The 24,881-nt window shown below is 42.8% G+C and overlaps 1 protein-coding gene across 1 annotated transcript in view; it reads left to right on the forward strand.

The window, feature by feature from the left end:
* The window catches only part of VAV3 (vav guanine nucleotide exchange factor 3), a 238,930-nt gene that overhangs the window by 28,626 nt on the left and 185,423 nt on the right, over window positions 1-24,881 (forward strand). Inside the window, exon 2 of the mRNA XM_054037316.1 lies at window positions 22,017-22,133. Within this exon, the coding sequence (XP_053893291.1) occupies window positions 22,017-22,133 (117 nt within the window). The remainder of the gene's footprint in view (window positions 1-22,016; window positions 22,134-24,881) is intronic.

Below are 24,881 nucleotides of genomic sequence, written 5' to 3' on the forward strand. Positions count from 1 at the left end.
TCCAATCAGCCGCGCCGCACTCTGCAGGAGGGGAAGGGGGAAATCCCGGACATTTCTACTTGATTAGAAATCTCCCCCGGACGGCCATTTAACACTGAAAAAGCCGGACATGTCCGGGGAAACCCGGACGGATGGTAACCCTAGAGAAATACTGTGTTAAACCTACAGGGCCTATCTCATCCCTCTTGTAAACGCAGTGACTTATACAAGGGATGAATTGGGTCTGATTATTTAAAATGATCCCTCAAACAATCTTCCGTTCACTGTCAGTAATAATACTTAGCTTTTATATAGCCCTTTCATCTGTAGATCTGAAAACAAAGTAGCAATAATATTTTTGTAGAATACTCTGTGGCTGGTCTCCCAGAATAATTATTTATCAGGACAGTGAAAATGTCTGTCAATAAGAATGACCAACATGAGTTACTGTTAGCTTGCACAAAGATGGTCTATTTAAGTGGAGCCCTCATTTTATTTATGATTCTTAATTCTTTGCGTGGCCTGGGTCCTGCCTCCGTTTCTGAAGGGATATTTTGTACCTTCTTGGTGCCTTTTGGTTTCCTGTGCTGTCCTTGCTACAATAACTGTCCCTTTACATACAGTAAAACCATATGGCACTATGGCAGTTGCCTGCTGCACTATGCATTTGAAGGATTTAATTTTCACAGGATTTTGCAACCATTTATCTAAAGCAAAACTGAAAAAATAATCCTTCCTTCCATCTTTTGGGCCACATATTGCACTCATATGAGCAGCCAATCCAATTTTAGCACCTAATATTGAAGGCTGTCTAGGCAAAAATCTCCCATTGACTTCACCTACAGAGGATTTGAAGGGCTGAACCTTTTAAATTGTAATGTGTTGTACTATAAATGTGTCACCATCATGGTAATTATACTGAACTGTTTTAAGTAATGTAATGTAATACATGTGAAAGTGTCTTAAGAGTTATCTACATTTTTTAGCCCTGAGCTTGGAATGGAGAATAAATGTGGTATCTTGACTATCACTGTGTGGTTGGTAAATGCTGATTTATTTATTTATTTTTTGATAACTGGGGCTTCTGTGCTACATTTTCACCTATGGGCCTCCAGAACATTGCTCAACAGGCTCTGAGTCCAGCTAATTTGAAAACATGCTGTAGAAGGGTTTGTGTTCTCAGATTTATTCACCATTCATTAACCATTTTAGACTGTCCAGTGTAGTCTGCTATACACCATGGGATTTTGGTTTTAAACATTTTTCCATTTCATAAATATCCTTCCTTCTGATAAGACACCTGCACATCCTGTTTTTTTGTTTTTGTTTTTTTTTTAAGTTAGTGATAGTTACTGAATTGATAGCCCTTGAGAGGGAAGGCCTCTTTTCATCCATGGGTCAGACAGTGATATATTGCAGGCACGACAAGCTGCAAATGTTCCTTCCGCACCAACATGGCTCAGCCTTGATCTGGAAAGGGCCACCTGTAGAGGTGACAATAATTTAGTCTCTGGGACCATTTAATCATTTGCCTCTGCAGAGTCTGCCACAGGTATCGGTTCATGCCAACTGAAATTGTGATTCTAGGACATCCCCACTTAGACCTCGTCTACACTTGTGTCAGCGTATAGGGTACGTGTAGCTACATGCCGCAGTGAAAAGCTTTGTCCACGCCGCAGTATATAATTATATGCAGAAGTGAAAGGGTCTGGCAGGGGAGAGGCTGTGGGGAAAGGCTCTGGTAGCTCCTTACTGCTGGAGCCTTTCCTCACCGTTGGACTCTTTCACTGCAGTGGGGATAGGCTCTAGGAGTGGGAAGGTACTGGAGCCTTTCCCCACAGCCTCTCCCCTGCCGGAGCCTATCCCTATGGCAGGGAAAAGCTCTGACAGTGTGGAGGCAGCGGGACACTACACGTCTAAAAATAGCAATATAGATTTGGGAGGCACTGCTTGGATATATAGAGATATTTCATGTTGACAAAGACAAAACTGAGAGAGAATAACAACTTTTGGTCATTACTGACCTGTGCCAGTATTACCTGGTGTATTACCCATTGGGAATCCCTGGGAGAATGTTCTGGTATACACCTGGGCAGCCCCTGCTGACAATCTGTTTTCCCATATTGTCTCAGCAGGGTTGTAGAAACAAAGAGGGAAATGCTGAATTCCCCGTGTTTATCATCATTCTCAAGATGTGGAACCTACTGCTGTGTATAGGTTTAATAAAAAAAAAAAAAGTAAATTTTTTAAATACAATTTGATGATGTAAACTGGAATTCAAACTGATCTAAGAACTTATAGATTCTTGTTTTACAAATTATATAGATACTCCAATCTGAATTAATTATTTAATTAGGGAGATTATATGTCACTGAAGAAATAGGGGGCTCTGAGAATTTTCCTGCACTGGATGGGATTCAGTTGAGTACAGAATTACTGTACAAGTAGAATTGTAGCAGGTGTAAGGAAACATGGGTGTTTAAATGTTTATATATATCTATATATCTATAGAGAGAGAGAGAGAGCAAACAAACAAACAAACAAACATTGCCCTCAGGGAATGTTTCCTGTTACCCTCAATAGTAAGGATTTGTTTTATGCCCCAAGTCTTGAGGGTTTATATCCTTTACAAAGCTCCTGTTTGTTTTTGAAAGTATTTGTTATTCTAACTCTGGATGTTCTTTTTATCCCTATAAATGTCTAATCTTTTTTTTTTCTTTTTTTTTTAACTTCTTCCAAGAAGTTGATGGTAGAAGTCTGCCACTAATGACAAACCAGACCTTAAAGGGAGTCATAGTGCCATACAATGCCTTTTACTTTGTGTCATTTAACTATTGTGTGGACTTTTAGCTTATAATAGACAATAGGAACATGCCCTGAAAATGTACCCCTGTCTGTCAGTATCTGTGCACATTTTTTTGAAGGCTGCCGTCCAGCTGTCAAATCTTCTGACATGGGGTAGATTGCACAATTAGAATGAGTTTGTGAAACTCCTAATGGAAGTAGTAAATATGCAGTGAAGCTTGCACCAAAGACCTGTGACTAACCCCTTTCTTAAGTGACCGCTTTAGTATACCCCCAAGGTTATCAGGGTAGTTTTGTTTGGCCCTTATTTAAAGATTACCTCTAATAGACAGCTATTTTTGCTAGATCCTTAGGTGGTTGCTTAAGACATGGTTCGTGGTCCTAATAATAACAAATGATGCACTTTTAGAGCTTTTCATCTTCAAAGCACTTAGCCCTCTTCTCCCCCCATGTTTGTTAAACATCCCTGTGGAAATGGAGGCATAAAAAGATTGTGACATGTCCAAAGCCACAAGAGAATGTGCCAGCTGGAACTGGCATTTAGGAGTTCCTTGTTCCTCCTCTGGTGCTTACATCATGAGGCTGCACCACCTGTATATGCTGTTACTGATATTGTAAAAAGAAAGTTAAGCTTAAAGAACAAACAAATTCGAAGCAGGTGGAAGGAAGATAAAGATGTTTCCTTTTCCTCTCTCAGGGACTCAGGGAAGTGACACTTACTTCCATCAGTCTGACTTTCCCATCCCTCCCACTAAAGTAATTAATCATCAATGCTGAAGTCTGTAGTAAACTGAAATTTCTCCATCCAGATGCCCAGTTCTTATGTGGTTCTGTAGTTTTATTTATATTATATACTCTTCAGTACATAATGTATGTGTTCAGGAAGGAGACCAAGAACAAAGGAGTAAAGCAAGTGGTGTGAGAGAGATTATGAGAATTGCAGAGGTTGCGTAGAACTACCCTTGTGGTTATGACGATTACTGGTATAAACACGGATAATCAATGCCAACATGTACAACTTCATAATATGTCAGAAAAGTGTTAGGGCTGTGCATTAGTGAAGAGGGGGATAGCATGAAAGGGAAGAGAGAGGAAGTATTAGTGATACTTGTAAGTAGATCAAGATGTTCACATTTATAGGTAGGAAAAGGAATAGTAAAATACAGAAAGAGAGAGCGCATGCTACAGAAAAGGGAAGAGCTAGTCTTTGGGAGAGAACTAGTAGAGTGTTAGTGATTAAGAACAAAGTTGATAGTCAAAGGTGGAGGGTAGACTGGAGACAGGCAAAGAGGTCTTGATAAGAATAGAAAGGAAGGCCTGGAAAATAGAGCATTTAAATTGTAATCCAAAATAGAGGGCAGGGAATGAGATAGATACAGAAATAGAAGCCTTAAGGTAGAATAATTACAGAAGAAAAGAATTAGGGGGGCGTGGTGTCTATTATACAGATAGAGAGGGAAGAATATAAACATGAGATAGAATAGGGAAAAGACATGTATGACATAACCAGTTACAGGGAGAACCTGGAGGTGGACAGAATCTATTGAGCACCATTCTTATGTTCTCAAACATTAGAGTGGTTCAGGGCATATGGGTTTGTTGGACAATTTGCAACTTCAATTTTTTTTCTCTGGTATTTGCATGGTAGCTTTTAAATAAGTGTGTTCCGTAGGGTTAGATGTCTTAACATTGCAAGTGTTTTTAATGCTAATCTGAGACAATACTGTACAATAGACCATTTGATCTGTCAAATGCAAAGTAGGAGTTTGCTCACCAAATACATCTTTCCTCTGAAAGAGCTACTACAATATGTAGTATAAGTGATGGGCATTTTAGAAAACTAATAATTTACATGATACAACCAGAAAAACAAAATATGTTCTAAGTTGAAATGTTTTTGTTTGTTTGTTTTATTTACTTTTTATTTGAAACATTTGTATATCTGCAGTTGGTGAGGATGCTGAAGATCCTGTGGTGACACCATCTGCTCGCTCTGAGAATGTGTACTCAGAAGTGAGGCATGTGGTGATTATACATTATAGCGATCTGCATGATGAGTTCTGCATTTAAATTATTTTTTTTGTGTTAAGAAATTGAGTTTTCTGTGGCTCTTGTTTTCACTGCCGTGCTACATCAGCGCCCTTGGCACCACTGCATCAATGAAATGTTGCATGTCTGGTGAAGACACACTACATCGACATGAGAGTGCTCTCCTGCCAACGTAATTACTCCACCTTAACAAGAGGTGGAAGTTATGTTGGCGGGAGATCATCTCCTGCTGACTTAGTGCAGTGTACACACTACTTGAAGTTGATGTAACTTATGTCGCTCAGGGGTGTGTTTTTTTTCATCCTCCTGAGTGATGTAAGTAGATTCTACTTAAGCGGTAGTGTAGACAAGCCCTCAGTTAGATTTTTAGTGCTGTTTTACTAGGGTTGTAGGTTTTTATCGCCTAGGACTTCTTACTTTCCAGGTATCATCAGTAAAATCTTATGAGGCTTATATTAATCTTGGCAGAGATTTCTCCTGTATTTGCTTGAGGCTCCAGGACCAGGCATCCCACGATAACAGGAAATTAGTGGTCCTGCAATCTCATGTATAGAGTCAATGATCTCTGAAGATGTGGGTGGTGGGTATTTGGAATTCTCTCTTTTATCTTGGAGCTTTTATTGGAGCTAGCTATTTGTGGTTTGTTACACAAATACAAACTGTTGCAATTTGTGAGCCATAACTGAGGGATTTTAGTTTTATACAGTTTATTTTTTTTTATTCTGTGTAGTGTTCAGTGGGTGCATATTACACATATTTTGACTGGCTCAGGAGGAAATACTAGTATAATATTTCTAGGGTGGGTAATTACTAAGACAGTGATATATTGCACTAAGCCAAAGGTCTGTATGTGGTCACGAGTAGGGATAGATGAGGTTGCTCTTTCTGAGCAGGGCCGACTCCAGGCTCCAGGCACCAGCCGAGCAAGCTTGTGCTTGGGGTGGCAGATTCTAAGGGGCGGCATTCCGCCCAATCTTAGGGCGGCATGGCTGCCCTATTGTTTTTTTTCTTTTGCTTTGCTTCCGGGTCTGGCTGCCCTGCACCCTGGGATTTTTTTTTTTTTTTTTTTGTTTTGCTTTGCCTCTGGCGTCTGGGCACCCTGCGCCCTGGGGTTTATTTATTTATTTTTTTGCTTTGCCTCTGGGTCCAGCCGCTCTGCGCCCAGGGGTGTTGTTTTTTTTGTTTTTGTTTTTTGTTCTTGTTTTGCTTTGCCTCCGGGTCCGGCCGCTCTGCGCCCTGTTTTTTTTTTTTGCTTGGGGCAGCGAAAAAGTCAGAGCCGGCCCTGTTTCTGAGAGATTCCAGAGGGTAGTATTGAAGAATTGCTCACATGTGGTGGTTCTACAGGGTTCCTTTCTGTGGCCCCATCCTATTTCAATGTGTCCGTAGAGCTGTTAGGAGGATTGCTGAGTAAATGTGGGCTGTGGTGTCTCTGGTATGCTTAGAAAGCCAAGCTTTCTATATCTTCCTCATCTAATTTAGTCAGTGCAGTTGAATGAGATACCCAGTGCCTATTGGAGATTGAAGTTTGAGTGAGTGTAATTTGGTTAAGGCTCATTCCAGACAAGAGTGATGTACTGCTTGTAGGCTGTAGCATGTGCCAAGAGCATGTGGACAGATGCATTTCAGAAATCAAATCAAGTGAATACGTGCACAATTTGCAAGAACTAAAGGCATCTGAGACCAATAACTTTTTTTCTATTGTCCCCTTGAAAATATTTCTTATTTGTGTTTTATAAACTTTTGGTATGTTTTTCTTAATAGCTTCCTTGGGTTCCCTGCCCTTAGGAGAGTAGGAGAAGACTTCTGGAGTTTCCCTCCCCTAACCTAAAACAGTGAGGCAGAGGAGCAGTCGTAAGGGAATGGGGGCCAAAATCTAATTTCAAATTAGTTATACATATTTCCTTTCAATAACATGTTAGTTATTGAGGGGGTCAGATAGCTCCTTACTGCCTTTTTACCTCTTCAGTTTTTTGCTGTTGCAGTATTTGAGAATCTGCTCCATCTCTTTTCAATTTGTGCTGAGAACTGGTAAATACCTTTTTAGGTGTGTTTAATTCATACTCCTACTCTGAGAAGAGAGACCTAACTTAGAAGTTCCCCATGTTAGCATTCATACTCAGTGAATACATGCTAAAGTTCATCCAGACAAAGGCTATCTGGTTTCTTAACAAATGGGAAGAGAAAACTAAATGTATTTTTTGAATGGTTGGCACTATTGCGTATAGCTTGGAAACATTAAGGTGAAACTCAATGATTTGCTTTTATTTTAATTGTGCAGCATTAATGGTAAGCACTCATACAGTGCTATTGAGATGGAGGCCATTAAAATACCCAGATTTCACAATGTGATAAGAAAAGAGTAGGTCTGTCTAGACTCATAGACTTTAAGGTCAGAAGGTACCATCATGATTATCTAATCTGACCTCCTGCACATTGCAGGCCAAAGAACCTAACTCACCCACTCCTGTAATAGACCCCTAACCTCTGGCTGAATTACTGAAGTCCTCAAATCATGGTTTAAAGACTTCAAGTTAAAGGCCTGGTCCCCACTAAGCCCCCACTTCGGACTAAGGTACGCAAATTCAGCTACGTTAATAACGTAGCTGAATTCGAAGTACCTTAGTCCGAACTTACCGCGGGTCCAGACGCGGCAGGAAGGCTCCCCCGTCGATGCCGCGTACTCCTCTCGGCGAGCTGGAGTACCGGCGTCGACGGCGAGCACTTCCGGGATCGATCCCAGAACATCGATTGCCTGCCGCCAGACCCTCCGGTAAGTGAAGACGTACCCACAGAGAATCCACCATTTACACTGGTTTAAACCCGCAAGTGACCCATGCCCCATGGTGCAGAGGAAGGCGAAAAACCCACAGGATCTCTGCCAAGCTGACCCTGGGGAAAAATTCCTTCCTGGCCCCAGAGATGTGACTAGTTAGGGATACAGGTATTATTAGGGTTTCATCACGTTCCTCTGATAGAAGAAACAAGTCAGTTGTACTTGTATTACCACATTCGGTTCCAGAAAGATTGGCAGCTGGTGCAAGGGCAAGGATCAATGTGCTATGGAATAGTTGGCTAAACCCCAGAGAATGTTGTGAGATGTAGATACTGTATACGGTGCATGTCCAGTGCCAGTGGGTTTTAACTTACAACTGTGCTGCAAGTCTTCTAATGGTATTTGTCTTTCAGACATGGGAATTCCCTTTGGGTTATAGTACAGATTAGGTTTTTATAAAATAGCTATTGAAAATACCAGAACTCTTTTGGTAGTTTGTGAAAAGTTGTGTTGGGTCCTACAGATCTTCTGTGATTGCTGGGAGCTCATCCCATGAACACAGGTCTTGGGAAAAGACCAATTCTTGATATGAGGCAAGAAAATAACATTTTACAATTTTGATTTAAGAAGCTACCTTCACTCCTAACCATAATCGTCTTTAACCCCCACTCTACAGTCATAAATGAGATCCCTATCCCTCCTTCCTCACCGCCCCCAAAACCATCTACATGAAGGTAGATGTCTACAATATGCACTTCGGGTACATAAAAACATAGAAGATATTTCGTTTAGCTTCATGTCTGATATATCTGGTTTGTACCAATGAGCAGCCTGGATATTTAAAAGGTAATGTTGCCTGTTATGTGGGGATTTAGAAATCACACATCCCACATTTCAGTAAAGCAATATGTGGGCCTTGTAAAACAAAATGGAGTTATGAATAAAATCCAACTAAATATCATATAAGCAGAAATCTAGCATGCCCTGGTGTGATGCCTACCCCACGCAGATGATGAAAAGGCTAATGTGGGCTGATGAGGGTGGGGGGTGGGCCAGGTGTAATTAATGATGTGACCCAGCTGGAGACTGACTGATGTTATTAACAGAAGAAGTTTAGCGCAGAAGGAAGCTGCCGGGAGAAACTCTGCAGTCACTCTCCCGATAGTAGGGAATGAAGAGACCTGGGGGAATAGGAGGGCTCTGGCAGGGTGAGGAGAAAGCCCAGGGAAATGCTTGGTAGGGAGTACTCCAGAGAGGTGGCAGAAAGGAATCTGGTGGAGTGAACCTTGCCTGCGTGTTCTAGTGTCCCTGGGCTGGAACCGAGTGTAGAGGGCAGGCCTGGGTTCCCCTACTAGGCATTAGGGAAGGTGATGTAAAGCCTCTGACGTAAGCTGATAAGGACTTCTGAGAGCCCTGAGAAACAGGTGTATAGACCACTGGGCCCAGAATTGAGGATGGGAGCCACACCGAGGGATCAGATATTTGTTTTTGCTACACCTTCTGTTAATTTGAAATGTGACTTGTTGGAGAGCTGAGTTGCGAGATGAGGCAGACCACTGCAGGGCCAGAGCAGCTGTTGGCAGGGGGCACTAGATGAACAGAGCATGCTACGCTATGCCAATCTGTGAGGGGATGCTCCAGCAGTAAGTGCACTCTTGTACCCCAGGAATCAGTCACAACAACTGAAATAAATGTAGCAGTGCCCCTAAGTGGCATGCCTTACCAACAATCTTAGCTGTGTTTCATATTGTAGCTGTTGTCTTTTTTTATTTTTCTTTCCTTTAATCATCAGAGCATCTTGAATGCCAATTTATTAAAATCTTCCAGTTGTTGACAGTCTGATTAAATCAGGTGGATTACAGGGATACTTTTAAAGTAAGAAATATTCAGGGAAGTGCTAATGTTTCATCATCTGAAATGAAATGTGAGTGATTAGAAACCCTGTATTGAGATCAATAAAATATATTCTAGCAGAAAATCAATGCATATCATAGCTTTGCCTTTTAAAAAAGCATTCCCCACATCACAGCTCTGAATACATAAGATCAGTGGACAGTAATCAATATGTTGGTTTAAAGTGCAGTTTCATAAATGCTTTTACCTGGAAGCATCTTAATGCCAAAGAAATGTGGCCTCTTTTTTCCTCTTCCTGTTGAGTTTTTCTTTCTAATCTTCCTACCATTGATTCAGTGATTCAGGCCTCCCCTGTTCCTGCTGCTACTTTCCATTGCATCTATTTTTAATTTCTTCTCTAGACCATTGTTCCTGACATGATTCTCATTGTCTATCTCCCCTCTCCTTTCCCATTCTCTCACTTCTGATTCTTGTTTTCCTTTTATCTTTCTCCTTCCTCTCCTGTCTTCCAGCTGCTCCCATTCTTTCCTTTTCTTGTTTTCTTCCTTCCCTTTGTCTTCCTCCCCCTTTCTTAGCTGTTTGTAAACCACTTTGGGATCCTCAGAGGAAAGGTGCTTTAGAAGTGCAAATACAGAATGAAGCTGTAGATAGATTATTAGTTATAAGAAAAGGTAACTAAATATGTGAAACCTACTGCCGGTTGGGTCAGGTCTAGTGAGATAATGCAGTTTAATAATGCTCTTGTATAATGTGAGATAGCACAGTTCAGTGATATTCTGCCAACATTTTAACAAAGGGCTCTCACAAAAATTCTCTTTTGTCCTAGGATTAGGGTGACCAGACATCCCGATTAAAATCGGGACTGTCCCGATTTTGAGCTGTTTGTCCCGCGTCCCGACTGATATCTGGTTGGGACGCAATTTTTGTCCCGATATTTTGCGCCGGCTTTTTTTATTTTATTTTATTTTTTTTTTTGCTCTCGGCTGGCCGGCAGCACTTGGCTTTTTTATTTTTATTTTTGCCCCTCCTTCCTTCCTCCCCCGGCGTCCCGATATTTTCTTCATCTCATCTGGTCATCCTACCTAGGATACGCTCCAGAACTTCAGCACCACCCAGTTCCCTTCATGCCCATTACTTCCTTAATACAATTAATTTTCATGAGGGAGACTATGGTCTGGGCCTCCCTATCCACTTAGTGACTGCTCACCCTCCCCCAGGCTGCCTCTCCTGTTCCTCCAGTTGCAGTGAGGTCTCTGGAAAAGAAGGTCCCCTACTGCTTCAGGGGTGCCTATGACTCCATAACTGAAAGGATGGAGGGATGTGTGTGTGTGTGATGATGCTTTTCATCAAATGTTTCTGTGACTGGTGATGCACTGGTTCCTCTAGCCATGCTTGAGACTATAGCAGCGGTTCTCAAACTTCATTGCACTGCGATCCTTCTGACAAAAATTACTATATGACTTTGGGTAGGAGGAGGGGGAACTGTAGCCTGAGCCCCGTCACCCTGGGCGGTGCGGCCAAAACCAAAGCCTGAGTCCCACCATCCTGGGTGGAAGGCCAAACCCAAAGCCCGAGCTCTACTGCCTGGGGGGGCGCAAAGCCAAAGCCCAAGGGCTTTGGCCCTGGGCGAGGGGTCTGTAAACTGAGACCTGCCACCCAGGGCTGAAGCTGAAGCCTGAGCCCTGCCACCCAGGGCTGAAGCCGCGGGTCCCAGCAAGTCTAACGCTAGCCCTGGTGACCCCATTAAAATGGGGTCCTGACCCACTTTGGGGTCCCGACCCACAGTTTGAGAACTACTGGGCTATAGGAACAAAGATGACAGAAAGACATTCAAATCCCCCCTTGCTTTTATAGCACCCTGGCATCAGTGCAGCGAAGGAGAAAGCCTCCTGCAGAAGTGGAAGGGGAGTTGTTAGCTTTCTCTGACCCATGTTGCTCTGTCTCCTCCCATCAGTTCTGTCTACAGCTCTGTATCCTACTAATGTGCCTCTGCTCCATCTGCGAGAAGTAAGGCAGATGATCAGTTCTCCTCTTCTTGGTGCTGGAACAGAGCACTGAGAACAACAAAGGCATTTAAACAAGAATCTCCCTGAAGCCCTGTCCACAGTGTCCCAGACACAATTGACTGTTAGCTTATTATGAATTTTCTGGAGGTCTTTGCCTGGGGTGTTTAATTCCTACATATCCTGAGAGTGTGAGTCTTCAGGAATATTTATTATTAGTAGTAGTAGTACTAGTAACAATATTTTCATGGATTTAGAGTAAAATAAAATAAAATGTTTTACAAACATCAGCTGTACATGTGTGCTCACAGTTGTTAATACAATACAGAACTCCCAAGTTATTACTTCTGCGGGACTTCCCAGCATATAATATCCTCTCTGGATTTGCTTCTTAGATTGCATGTTCTGTTGGGCAGGGACTACTTGTTTTTGTGTGTTTTACGGCACCGGCACTTTATTATTAGTACTGATACTCCACATTTTATTGTTTGAAAATGAAATGATTCACTTTCACATCATGAGTCTTCAGCTATGGAAGGTGTAAAAAAATATTGCCTTCAACCATCTGATTAGCTGCTAATGATTTTAACCCTTCCAGACCTTGTTACCAACTGTACCTATATCTATAACAAGGCCGATACGCCAACAGGGAAACATTCAAAACATCCCACTTGAGGAGTGGGGTTGGGTGTGTTTAATTTTTCGTCCAGTAGAAACTATAAGCTTAAGGATTCTGTGTGAGCTGTGTAACTTGTCTCTGAGGCTGAGGATGCTGCTTCCACAGCATTTGTAGCCCTAGCATTTCACAGAACCAGGGAGCAAATTTGGAATGCAGTGTTGGATCCGCAGGATGGTGGGTGCAATGTGCTTTTACTAGATTACCAATCCAGCATGTTCCCAGGTCCTTTTAAGGGCATTAACAAGCCAGTAAATTATATTTGAAGTTGGAAAACAATAATGATCATAGGTTAAGTTGCATTGTGGCGCCTTTGTGATCCAAAAACAACATATTTGGAAATGGCCATATGTGCTCACTCCCTTCACCAATTCTGGTGCCAGAATTGAATTGCTAAAATCCCATTTTTGACACTTGAGTGTTGCGATTTTTCCTCTTGCTGGCTCAGGAAAAGGCATTAATAAATGCTGAATTAAGACTTCATCAGAAGTCCCTATTTGATTAATTTAGAATGCTTACAGCTATTTTTATTGAATGTAGTGACAATTACAGCTGTTGGCAGAGCAGAACTAATTTAATCTGTTTGGCTGCTGAAATTTGTGAAGGAGCCAAGAATGATTTCTGGAAAAAATTGTTAACCTTGAACACGCAATCCTGTAAGTTCCGGAGTGTGCTATCATCCCCTTATTGTTAAATATCAAATATCCTGATGCTAATGAATATGCAGGTTTTTTTAAAAGAACATAGGCAGTAGTGGGAGTGCAACATGTTGCATTTTGGCAACCCTGGGTTTGAATGAAGATTATGTAGGTTAGGGAATAGACCTTTATAATTTTAGAGAAGATGAGCACTGCATGTGTGGGAAGCTACATCTAGGGGGGATTCTCTCTTTGAATCCTGTAAGGATCTGATTTTCTTCCTTTTTTGGGGGGGTGGTGGTGGTGGTGGTGGAAAAAGTTAACTCAGGATAGACAGACCCAAGCATTCACTGATAGTTGTATAAGGTATGTGTAGATGGTATATACCTTTTTATTTTTCCTTACAAAGTCACATTATAACTTTTCTAACCTTGTCATGGAACAGCTTTGCTTACAAAACTGGGACTTTCCTGGTGGGCAGGTCATCACAGAATATTCATTACATTTGTATAAGAGGTGACAGCTTTGTTGGCACAGAACAAAATGTGAGGCTTGCAGTCCCTAGTCTAAGATTTAGATTTAGCAGGATTAAAAAAAGGATTAGACATTTATATGCATAGCAACAATCTTCAGAGTTGGACTTGTTATAACAAATATTAAAACAAACAAGCAAGAGGAGAGAGATTGAGAGAGAGAGAGACCTTCAAGCCTCAGGGAATAAACCAGATTCTTAGGAGGAGACTTTCCCTTGAATCAGGTTATTCTGTTGCAAGGTTTCTTTCTCTGAAGCAGCTCAGACTGGCCAGGCATTATGACAGGATACAGAACTATATGTGGCACTGGCCTGATCCAATATGGCAATTTCTGTGTTCCTGTTCTTCCCTAAGACATACTATTGCACTCCTGCTCCTTTCCTTGTGCCTTCTTGGTGCCATAGAGTGGGAGTAAAAATGATGTCTTTCTATCTAATCTCTTTGGGACCATGCCGGAAATGGACTTTTCCTACTTAGGGAGGATCAAGAAGCTTGCCAAGTTCTGCAGCAAGAGTTGAGAACTTGGAAAGCAGAAAGACGTGATCAGTTCCTCTGTTGTGCTCCTCTCTCCTATTTTGGCTTAATTCTACTTTCCCAAGAATTATAAAAAGGTGCAGTTAGGAGAATCACTTTCTCCCCCAACTCCCACTTCACTGGTCTTGCTTATCTGAGTAGTGGTTCTCATCATATGTATGTGACATCACTTCTTTAAAAATAAATTACCAGACTTTCTAAGACACATTGACAATGGCCAGTTTTTTTTATCCAATAACTTTGTCATATGTACGATTTGTTGGAATCTCTTGCCTTTGGTCTACAATTTTTCTCATATAAAATGCCGATTCTTACATCAGACCCCACAGTTGTGTGGGTACACTTTGTAAGACTTTTTAAACCACAGTTAAAAAGCCTGTAGGCCAGGGTAAGTGTAGGTATCTAGAAAGTCATTAAGGGATGGTATTCTGATCTCTCCCTTAGTTGATGAGTTCCCATATCTTCAAAGAAAAAAAAACACATGGATCTAGAGGGCACAGAGTTAAATAATGTAATTTCTTTATTTGTACTGCAGTAATCTCTCCTTATGGGTTCTGACATCCTCCCTTTTGAATACTAGTCACTATGAATCACCTGCCTGAGTTCTAGTGCTGTGATACCTTTGGAATCTGTTAACTTATTCATATGACAGTTTGAAACCAACAAAATACGTTTTAAAGACCCTTTGTTTAAAATGTATTTTTCATTGAGAATTATTTATATATTTGTTTTGGAAAAGTTTATCTTAAATGTTTCTCTGAAGGAAATATCCTGGATGTCTTGTGTGGATTTTCCAGAATGTGATCTTTACTGCAAATGCAGCATTTTATGTTTTTAGTATGTAAAGGATTTTCCCATATAATTTCAAATAACTTTTACTGAAACAAAAGTGAAAATAAATATGTATATCTTTTTGGTTTTAGTAACCTTCAAATTATATCCAGGAAGCTATTATGGTTAGTTTAGCTGTTCAGAGATGATAAACCTTTTAATCCATTTGAGTGATAGCATTGATAGTTATTGAACCGTTAAGTCTAAAACCAAACTTGCTAAGTATGCTTTCAGCTAACAGGCGATTTCATCATATTGTCAGGGGGCCTGTTATTTTAAAGAAATTATGTTGTATGTAACTAATGATGTGGTCCCGGAAGCAGGCTCATGCAAAAGAGATAATAGAAGTGTTGTGTTGTTGCGACACAATACCTACTGAATGTTAGATAACAGAGGTAAGAATTATGTCAAACTCAGGGCCCATTACTTACCCCTTATCAATCTACTTACATGTTCTTGTAATGTGCATGTACTTAAAAAATCGTTTTATCCCATTAATCATTCATTTAGAATATTCTTAGGAATTTTATTTAATTTCCACTAATATTGGTACTCATTTATCTTAACACAATTTCCTTCAAAATATAAAGCCAAGTGGATATGCTTGTTTAATACTGTTTTATTTGCTTTTATGGCTTATTATATATAATGCACAACATGCAGATATCACAGAGTCATCTCCAGATTTGACATAACTGTTGGTTCTTTATCATGGAATATAATGCTGAAGTCCTTTATTTTTAGTTTTAGTAGGAATAGTTTTAATTTAGTAGGAATATTTTCATGGTGAGGAACCTTATTGAATGGTAGCAGGGGTACTGATGTATATGTGATATATATGTAGTGTATTGATGGATAAAATAGATAAATTATCTATATGAACGAGCTTAGATGTATTTTCATAGAAATGCCATTGAAAGTGGGACTACAGCAGACCAGTGACTTCACAGTTGGTGTATGTAGAGGGGTTGCCTCAGTGTTTACCATCATGTTTCTTGCTCTGTACCCCAAGGTGGGGCCAAGTCTTGCAGTCCTTAATCACGCAAAATTCCCAGTGAAGTAAAAAAATTGTTTTGTTTTCAAATATCTATTTTTCCCATTTTTGTTCCAATCCTTGTTTGTTCTAATATCTTCTCCCACTGCAAGTACATTTATTTAGATAAAAATCGACTGCTTAGTTTCATGGGGGATTCTGTTGGCCTTGTTCAATTGAGTTTTAAAGATGTCTTGTTTTATTGTAACACCAGTATTTTTGCTTTTGAGCTTCTGGTTTGAATGAGCAGAAACACTCAGGGAAAAACATGGCAAACAGTACTAAATTTTGCATGCTTTCAAGGCAAAATTGTTAATCCCTCTGTCATTTCCTCTAGCTTGGGTGGGGAGAGGACTTAGGTCAGGGGTGGGCAAACTACGGCCTGGGGGCTGCATCTGGCCCTTCAGACATTTTAATCTGGCCCTCAAGCTCCCGTTGGGGAGCGGGGTCCGGGGCTTGCCCTGATCTGGCACTTCAGCCAGGGAGCGGGGTAGGGGGCTTTCCCCATTCTGCACGTGCTGTGGCTCCGTGTGGCTCCCGGAAGCAGTGGCATGTCTCCACTCTGTTTCCTACATATAGGGGCAGCCAGGGAGCTCCGCACGCCGCCCCTGCCCCAAGCACCGCCCTCGCAACTCCCATTGGCTGAGAACCGAACCCTTCAGTCCCAGCCCTGCACCCTCCTGCACTCCCAACCCTCATATACAGCCCCACCCAGAACCTGCACCCCCAGCTGGAACCCTCACCCACCTCCTGCACCCATGCCTCTGCCCCAGCTTGAAGCCCCCTCCCTAGGGTTACCATATTTTGTGCCTCCCAAAGGAGGACACTCCACGGGCCCGCCCGCAGCCCCGCCCCCGCCCCAACTCCACCCCCTCCCCAAAGTCTCCGCCCCCTCCCCTGCTTCCTGCGAACATTTGAGTCGTGGGAAGCCTGAAGCAGGTAAGGGGGAGTGTGGGGGGAGGAGGCGCGGCCCAGGCTGGCCCCGGCCGACCACCCCCGGCCCGTGGTCCCCAGCCCGGCCCCCAGGCCCCTGGCACCGCACTGCCGGTCCCCAGCCCGGCCCCTGGCCCCGCCGGCCCATCCCCCGAGCCCCCGGCCCGGCCCGGCCCCGCCGGAGTCCCCGGGCCCGGCCCCGCCGGAGCCCCCGAACCCCTGCCGGAGCCCCCGAGCCAGGCACCGCACCACCGGCCGGCCCCGGCCCCCAAGCCCCCGTCCCGTCCCCCGTCCCGGCCCCCCCGATTTTCCCGGACATGTCCAGCTTTTTGGGCTTTCCCCCCGGACGGGGATTTGGAGCCCAAAAAGCCGGACATGTCCGGGAAAATCCGGACGTATGGTAACCCTACCCCTCCCGTACCCTGAACTCCTCATTTCTAGTCCCACCCCAGAGCTTGCACCCCCAGCCGAAGCCTTCATCCCTTCCTGAACCACGGCCCTCAATTTCTTGAGCATTCATGGCCTGCCATACAATTTCCATACCCAGATGTGGCCCTCGGGCCAAAAAGTTTGCCCACTCTGACTTAGGCCAAGACTCTGTTTCCTCTTCTCCATGACTTCCTCTCTACCAGTGGGCCACATGCTTCCTGCTGTCCTTGGGGGTTAGAGGACATATCTTAGTGACCTTTCTTAAGCCCCCTCCCCCTCAATGTCAAGATTGTGTGATGGCTGGTTCCCTCCCTCCATCTTAGATTCTTCTAGGGTGGCTATCTGGCTTATCTTCATAGGGCTGGCAAGGTAGATTTCCCTCCCCCTCCCCACAGAAAGATCTTGTGACAAGGGATGTGGGAGGAAGTGGGTGGCATCAGTCTTGGCTGACACTTGTTTCTGGCTTACTAAAATGTTCTCAAACCTTTTGGCAAATCTGGGCAAAGTTTTAGGCTCATTACAACTCCCATTCCTTCTGGTAGGTCATTTGCCGCTGAGTTTCCAGTTCCTTAAAGGCGATTTATTTCACAAGGTTTTAATTTTTCTTTACACTGGCAAATTTTGTCTTTGATTAATGTACAAAGTGCTCCTCCCTGCTAATCTTTCTAGCATGTAGACGCATTAGTGATTACAAGTGTGTTGTATATATTTCATTGTGAGGACACCATTAAATGCAATACATACTCTATAATATAAACTCTGTTGAACAAACCTGGTGGCTGTAACTTTTAAAAAGTAGCAACCCCTCCCACCTGAGTAATTTCTGTGTAGGTTATTTTGTGACTCAATTCTTGGAAGTCTCACACTGTAGTGGTATGGTGGGGGCAGGGGTACATGAGCTTGGCCTCCTCAGTTAGCAGGATAAAGAGGCATGTATTCCACTCCTCTTTTTAGTATTGGCTTGAAAACCATAAGGTTCCTGAAACCAGGGAAGAAGTTTGTAATGCAGATCCAATGAAGTGTCTTGTCTTCTGTAAACCTGACACACATTTGTGTCTGATTCAAACCTTCTTATTCTGTTCCTTATTCTATAAATGGTACATCTGACACATAACTACCGGAAACCTTTAGTTTATGGTTTGACTGCTATGGTTTGTTTTACGGTGCATTACATTGAATTTGTCAGCCATTGTCTTATCTGACATTCCATGACCATCCCAGATATTTTTTAATACCTAAGGTTGCTAATGTTGAATGAGTGCTTTTACAACATGAGTACAGACTTGTTGGAATCTGTTTTTGCCTCCTACTCTCCCCAGGCTATAAATATTTTTCTCATAAACCATTGTTTTGTGATATTTCTTACCCAAATTTCCACACTTGTTGTTGTTACAGAATGTTGAGGGACCATATACCTTGTACCCACACACATGCATATACTTCCCTCTAATTCATGATGAGTTCTTGGTCCTCTTTGCAATGTGTGCAATTCAAAGTGTGTGTGAGTATGTCCCTTAAACTTCTTTCAGGTAGAGCAGGTAGGCAGTTTCTCCCTTGTCCCAAATCCTTTGCATCTCTTCAGCACCAACAGTTTCAAACTCTCACAACCAGTGGTAATTTCCTGTCTCTTTCGCTGGCTCCCAGTGAGATAGTGAGTACACCATCTGGATCCAAATAGATTAGCACAGATTGGAGACCTAGACCTTGTAGTGGTTGCATCTTATCCCTCTTTGGTTCAGCTGCTGAGTTCTACCAGGCTGTCTCCAAACTCTCACTGAGGTATAGTTGGCTCAGCCTTCAGATGGTGACTATGATACGTCATGCCAGGTGGTCTGCCCACAAGGAGAGCTTCCTGTATAGCTTCAAAAGAGCTACTGAGCATGTTTAGTGCTGCACCCCAGATTGTGGATGTTTTTGCTTCCTCTGGTAGTGTCATTTTGCCCAACTCTGGCAAGTCTGTAAACATAGAGTCCCCAAAAGTAAACCAATAACCTATGTCTCCACCTCACTATTTCTTCCCTTATTTACACCACTAAATGCTGAAATGCACGAGTGAGGATAAACCATTTGGCTGTTATTCTGCATATGAGAATGTTGGCATGAGTATCACAGTTTCTCTTTGATGAAGAAACAAGTGTATCACTTTAGTTGTATATAAACAAAAGCTCAGTTCAGTAATCCTTATTCTCATGGATGAGGCATTGAGAGAATTGGGTTCTGATCCTGGTTTGCTGAGTGACTGAGGCCTGGTCTACACTGGGGGGATAGTTGTAAGTTACGCAACTTAAGTCACGTGAATAACGTAGCTGAAGTCGACATACTTAGACCTACTCACCGCGGTGTCTTCACTGCGGTGAGTTGACTGCTGCCATTCCCCTGTTGACTCTGCCTGCGGCTCTCCCGGCAGTGGAGTACAGGAGTCGATGGGAGAGCGCTCGGAGACTAGACGGGATAAATCGACTCCCGCTGGATCGATTGCTGCCCGCTGATCTGGCGGGTAATAGAGACATACCCTAAAATAACATTTGAAAGAAAATTTCAAGCAGAGTGCTGTGTTCATTGAAATAATACTATTGCCTTTAAACATTTAAAATTTTTTGTACTGTTATATATTGGATTGTAAGATTTAATAAAAATAGACTCTGTGGAGTTGTATCTTCTCATAAAAAGAACTGGTACATCTTGCATTATTTTATTTTTAGGTATGTGTCTTTCACAAGTTGCTGCAAAATTATTGACAAGGGTTGTCACTTTCACTGCTGTTTCAAAAGATAACATGTCTAGGCTATGGTGAAAATAAATTACAGCCCCTTATCTAGAAAAAAACATCTTCTAATGCTGCTGGTACACAGAAGTGGGGCTATGCAGCTACTGAGGCTTCTCCCTCAAGTGGTTATTTCTCCCGCACTGATGTAGTTTTTTTTTTTTAATTGCTTGTGACTGCTCTCCCTTCTTCAGTTAGGAGACCTAGCCCATGGCTAAATCAATTGCTATTTGCTCTGAGCATTCTACAGAGGGAGTGTGGAAGGGGAAAATTATTCCCTAATTAACAGCCAAGGAATAATTTTAACGAGGAGGCCTGTCAGCCTGAAAACAGAACTCCTTGTGTTAGGGTTACCATACGTCCGGCTTTTCCCGGACATGTCCGGCTTTTTGGCAATCAAACCCCCGTCCGGGGGGAATTGCCAAAAAGCCGAACATGTCCGGGAAAAATACCGGCCGGGCACTTCCTCTCCCGCGGCTGCTCTGCTCCTCCCCTGACTCAGACTTCGGCTCTGTTTAAGAGCCAAGCTGCCTGAGCCAGCGTTACCGGCTTCGGGCAGCCCCCATGCCTCTGGACCGGAAGCCGCCGGCTGGGTACTTCCCTTCCCGGGCTCCAGCTGCTCTGCTCCGGTGGCTGGGGTCCGGAGGCACGGGGGCTGCCCGAAGCCGGTAGCGCTCAGGCAGCTCTGCTCTTAAACAGAGCCGAAGAGTCAGGGGAGGAGCACAACAGCTGGAGCCGGGGAGGGGAAGTGCCTGGCCGGGGGCGCAGGGTCCGGAGGCAAGGGGGCTGCCTGAAGCTTGAGCGCTACCGGCTTCATGGTTTGCCGGGCAGCCTCCAGACCCTGCGCCCCCGGCTGGTCGCTTCCCCTCCCGGGCTCCAGCTGTGCTGGGGAAGCGCCGGCCGGGGGCGCAGGGTCTGGGGGCTGCCCGGCAAACTGTGAAGCCGGTAGCGCTTGGGCAGCCCTTTTCACGTGGCTGGGAGGGAGGAGGGGGAGTTAGGGCAGGGACTTTGGGGAATGGGCGGAGTTAGGGCGGGGAAGGGGCGGAGTTGGGGCGGGGCCAGGGCCCCGTGGAGTGTCCTCTTTTTTTATTTTTTAAATATGGTAACCCTACCTTGTGTGACAGCTGTGTTTTGTGGCTCAACTGTGGACAATAATAGTTCATTGGGCTACAGATTCTCCCAATTGCCTTTTCATTTTCTGTTTTGTGCATGTGTGTGTATTAGTGGGGATTATTAATGAGAAGTGGTTATTGGGGTTGCTAAAAGGAAGTGGCCCCTCCCACCCCTTGAAGTCTGGTCCGAAGCTGAGTTGAGACTATGTGGAGTAGGGCCTGAAGAGGATACAGTCCACAATGTATAGAGGGAGTAGTGGAGTCAATGCTTACTTGATAAAACTTTCTCCAGTCCCAGGCATTAGTGCAGTTCCTCAGCAGAGTATGACTCAGAAGTGCAAATCATTGGTAGCTATAGCTGTATTCAGGCAAATCGAATCTCTGATTCCATCCTAAAAATCAGGATCGTTCCATCAAGCTAATTTGCCACTTGATAAATTGGGAACTAGTTCTCAATTGTGCAAAAATTACTATAAAATCATAATTGTATAACCCCCCACTGTGTAATTATGGTCCATTTTGATAATATTATTTGGGGTGTAAACACAGTGCATGCATTTACAGTAAATCTCTGCAACTACACTTCCAATTAATTCTTTTTAATGAAAATACTTGGTATATTGCAAATTGATTGCTTTTCTAAGTTCAATGCTGTGGTAATTTTTCTTTTAGCACCTAAAGAGTTTGGTCCACTCTTATACACTAATTGCTTACAATTTTTTTAAAACTGAAGCCATTTTAAAGCTAACTTAAACTTGGTAACTTCTTAGTTTTTCTCTTTGCCAACATAAAATTAGCTTAAACAAATTATGCTCAACAAAATTCCTCTCTTTAGGCCTTGGATAACACTATTTCAGTCTAAAGATAATTTTAATGACTGAATTACAAACCATCTGAAAATAATGGTTTAATAGAGGTGCTAGCTAACCCTTAGAAATGGTAATATTGCAGTGGGTTTTGCTATACATATATAATGGCAAAAATAATCACAAGCTTCCAAAGTATACCACAAAGCAGTTGGTAATTACATGCCTGTACACTAACAATATTATTTGTTTTTTTTTCTCTAGTTTCTCTGCTTGAAGAATATAAGAACATTCCTTTCAGCATGTTGCGAGATATTTGGGATGAAGAAAAGTGAACTTTTTGAAGCATTTGATTTGTTTGATGTGCGAGATTTTGGAAAGGTAATTTAAAATTTCTTGTTTACTAATATCTTCTTTTTTGGGTGGATAAAGTTGTTATTTGGTAATGCTTGCCATTAGTTTTATATAGCAACTACCTTGATGCAAAAGAGAGGTTTGGTCTGGTTTTGTTTTTTTCACACTTGTGTTGTATTTTTCTTTTCTTTAAGTCATAGTTGACAGAGGCCACCTGCCTGGGTGTTTTAACCATTGTGTCCTTTAGATCTGCTCAGAGCAGACAACCCAGTGGCTAGAATTGCAGTGGCCAATGTACACTAGCACTTCCCATCATTGGTGCTACTGGTGATGCACTAGTGCTAGCACTGTTGGAAGACTTTAGGGGAAAAAATGTAGTGTAGGAGAGGCCAAAGAGGTCAAACACCTGATGTTCTACTGATGGATTCACCTCTTGGTTCCTCTCTAGGTTTGGCTTGCTCACAAGGGCTGTTCTGTTGGGAGCAAGTTACAGGCAGAAAAGTAGCAATGTTATGGGGCAGTGAAGGACCATACAGTGGATTGATGTCCTAAGGGAACATGTACACAGCTGGAGGAACAGGGAGTAGCAGTGGTGGGTGATGAGAAGAGGAGTCTGGGCTGACTGTAAAGTCAAGTCACTTGGCGCTCCATATCTTTTGGGGGGAGCCTCCTATCCCATGCAGGCTCTCAAGCTCTTGGAGTGACTCTACCTTCCTCTCCAGCAGTGGGACTTAGGAGGGGGGAAACAGTAACTCTCAGACCCTTCTTCCCCACTCCCTTGTGGTGAAGGGAAAGGAGTGGTAGGCAACTCCAGACTTGAATTCTGTTCCCCCACTTCTAGTTGCTTGAAGCTGCTGTGTTGTCTGTGGGCCTGCAAATTGTAAGGCTTGGCACTTAGAGGAGTAATGGGAAGAAGAAAAGGATGATAAAAGTGCCTAAGCATGGGGAGGGAGAGAAAAGTGAGGTTTTTGTATGAACAACAGGTGGTAACAGTAGTCAGATGACGTGACAGTGGAAGTGGGATGTCCCTAACCTGCAGCATCACCGTCTTTGCACCTATAATTTTTTTCATTGTCTAGACTGGCAGACGTGGATGGTACATTTAGTACAGACACTCTGCCTTTTCTCCAATATTTTCAAACCAGACTATCAGACAGCAGGAACATGCTGTGGCAGGCAAATGTCCTGGTGTTCAGGACTACGGTCTGTGGGAACAAATCTGTTACGTACAGTTTGTGTGTCATAATGGATATCCCAATTGCATGACAGGACAAGCAGTCTCTGAAGTCTGAGGAAAGGATATAATTGCCAACTGTGGTCCACAAATAGCAGGTTCATTTTAATAAGAAATACAGACATTAAGATTGTATACAGTGGAATTGTTTGAGCAAAGCCCTCTTTTGATGATTACATCTGAATGAACACTACATGCGGGTCTATGCCAATGTTCTAATAGGCAATTTAATGCCAAGACAGGTCAGTTTGGTTATAATTAGCGCTCCCACTAGCTACTACATTCTCTACCTGTGCCACTCACAAAGGTGCAATTTGTGTTCTGCCTTTCAAAAACCAAATAAACCCTTTTTGTCTGGTCCTTACAACTGAATGTTCATTGTTCAGTATAAATGAGGCCCAATTTATCACCATATGTAGGACCTGGCTTTTGGCAAGTATGGTTTGATAGATTCATGTAGCCAAATGATCACTGAAAATACTAATCTACATAACATAGTTCCACCATATTGGCTCTTCATGTACCTTTGGATTTCTTATGTTTTTTCTACATTTTTTGCTCTAAAGCAAACATTACAAGTAGTCTTCCTTTTGCTTGCTTTCTAGAAGCACATATACCTTACTATTTGGTGATGGAAGGACTTCTGTGCACAGGCGAAGTAGATATGACCAAAGGGATAGGTATTTAGTATAGGAGGAGGGTGGGAAAGAGAGAAGGTGAGGGTGAATGAGAGACAGAGAATAGAGGGTCAATGAAGTAAAAGAAGGGGCATGAGAGAGGGGGAAAAAGAGGGTTGGGAACTGTGAAGAGGAAAGCTTGGCTTGAGAAGGAAGAGGATAGATGAGGGAAGATAACGGGTCAGAAGGATGTGAGAGATATGGGGTTAGGCTGGTTGAACAGAAGGAAGGAAGGTGCTCCAAGTGTAGATATATCCATAGTTAAACGGGGGAGGGATAGCTCAGTGGTTTGAGCATTGGCCTGCTAAACCCAGGGTTGTGAGTTCAATCCTTGAGGGGGTCACTTAGGGATCTAGTGCAAAATCAGTACTTGGTCCTGCTAGTGAAGGCAGGGTGCTGGACTCAATGACCTTCAAGGTCCCTTCCAATTCTAGGAGATAGGATATCTCTATTAATTGATTTAATTTAATTTAATTTAAAAATAGTGGTGGGGTGCCACAAGCCAGGGGCCATTCCAGTCTGGAACTGCTTGACAACTCTGGCATCTTTTTTTTTTTTTTTTTTTCCCAAACAGTTTTAAGATTTAACTCCCTCACCCTCCTTGTCTGTTTTAACATGTGACAGAGCTCCAAAGTACCATTTTTACTGCTATGAGACTGAGACACAATGATGATTAGTTACTGTGGGCTACTCTGAATTATAAAGAGCTATGTATGTAAACCTGTGATTAGTTTTTCTGTGTGCAAAAGCTGGCTTTCTCTAGTGTATTGTTTGTAACCTCCTACATACTTGTCTGCAATCTGCTGTTGCCAGCATGTATTCAGCACGGATTTCTACTTCTGAGTCAGTGCATCACTCCCCTAG

Source organism: Malaclemys terrapin, chromosome 8 (genome assembly GCF_027887155.1).
Source record: "Malaclemys terrapin pileata isolate rMalTer1 chromosome 8, rMalTer1.hap1, whole genome shotgun sequence".
In the NCBI taxonomy this organism is placed as follows: domain Eukaryota; kingdom Metazoa; phylum Chordata; order Testudines; family Emydidae; genus Malaclemys; species Malaclemys terrapin.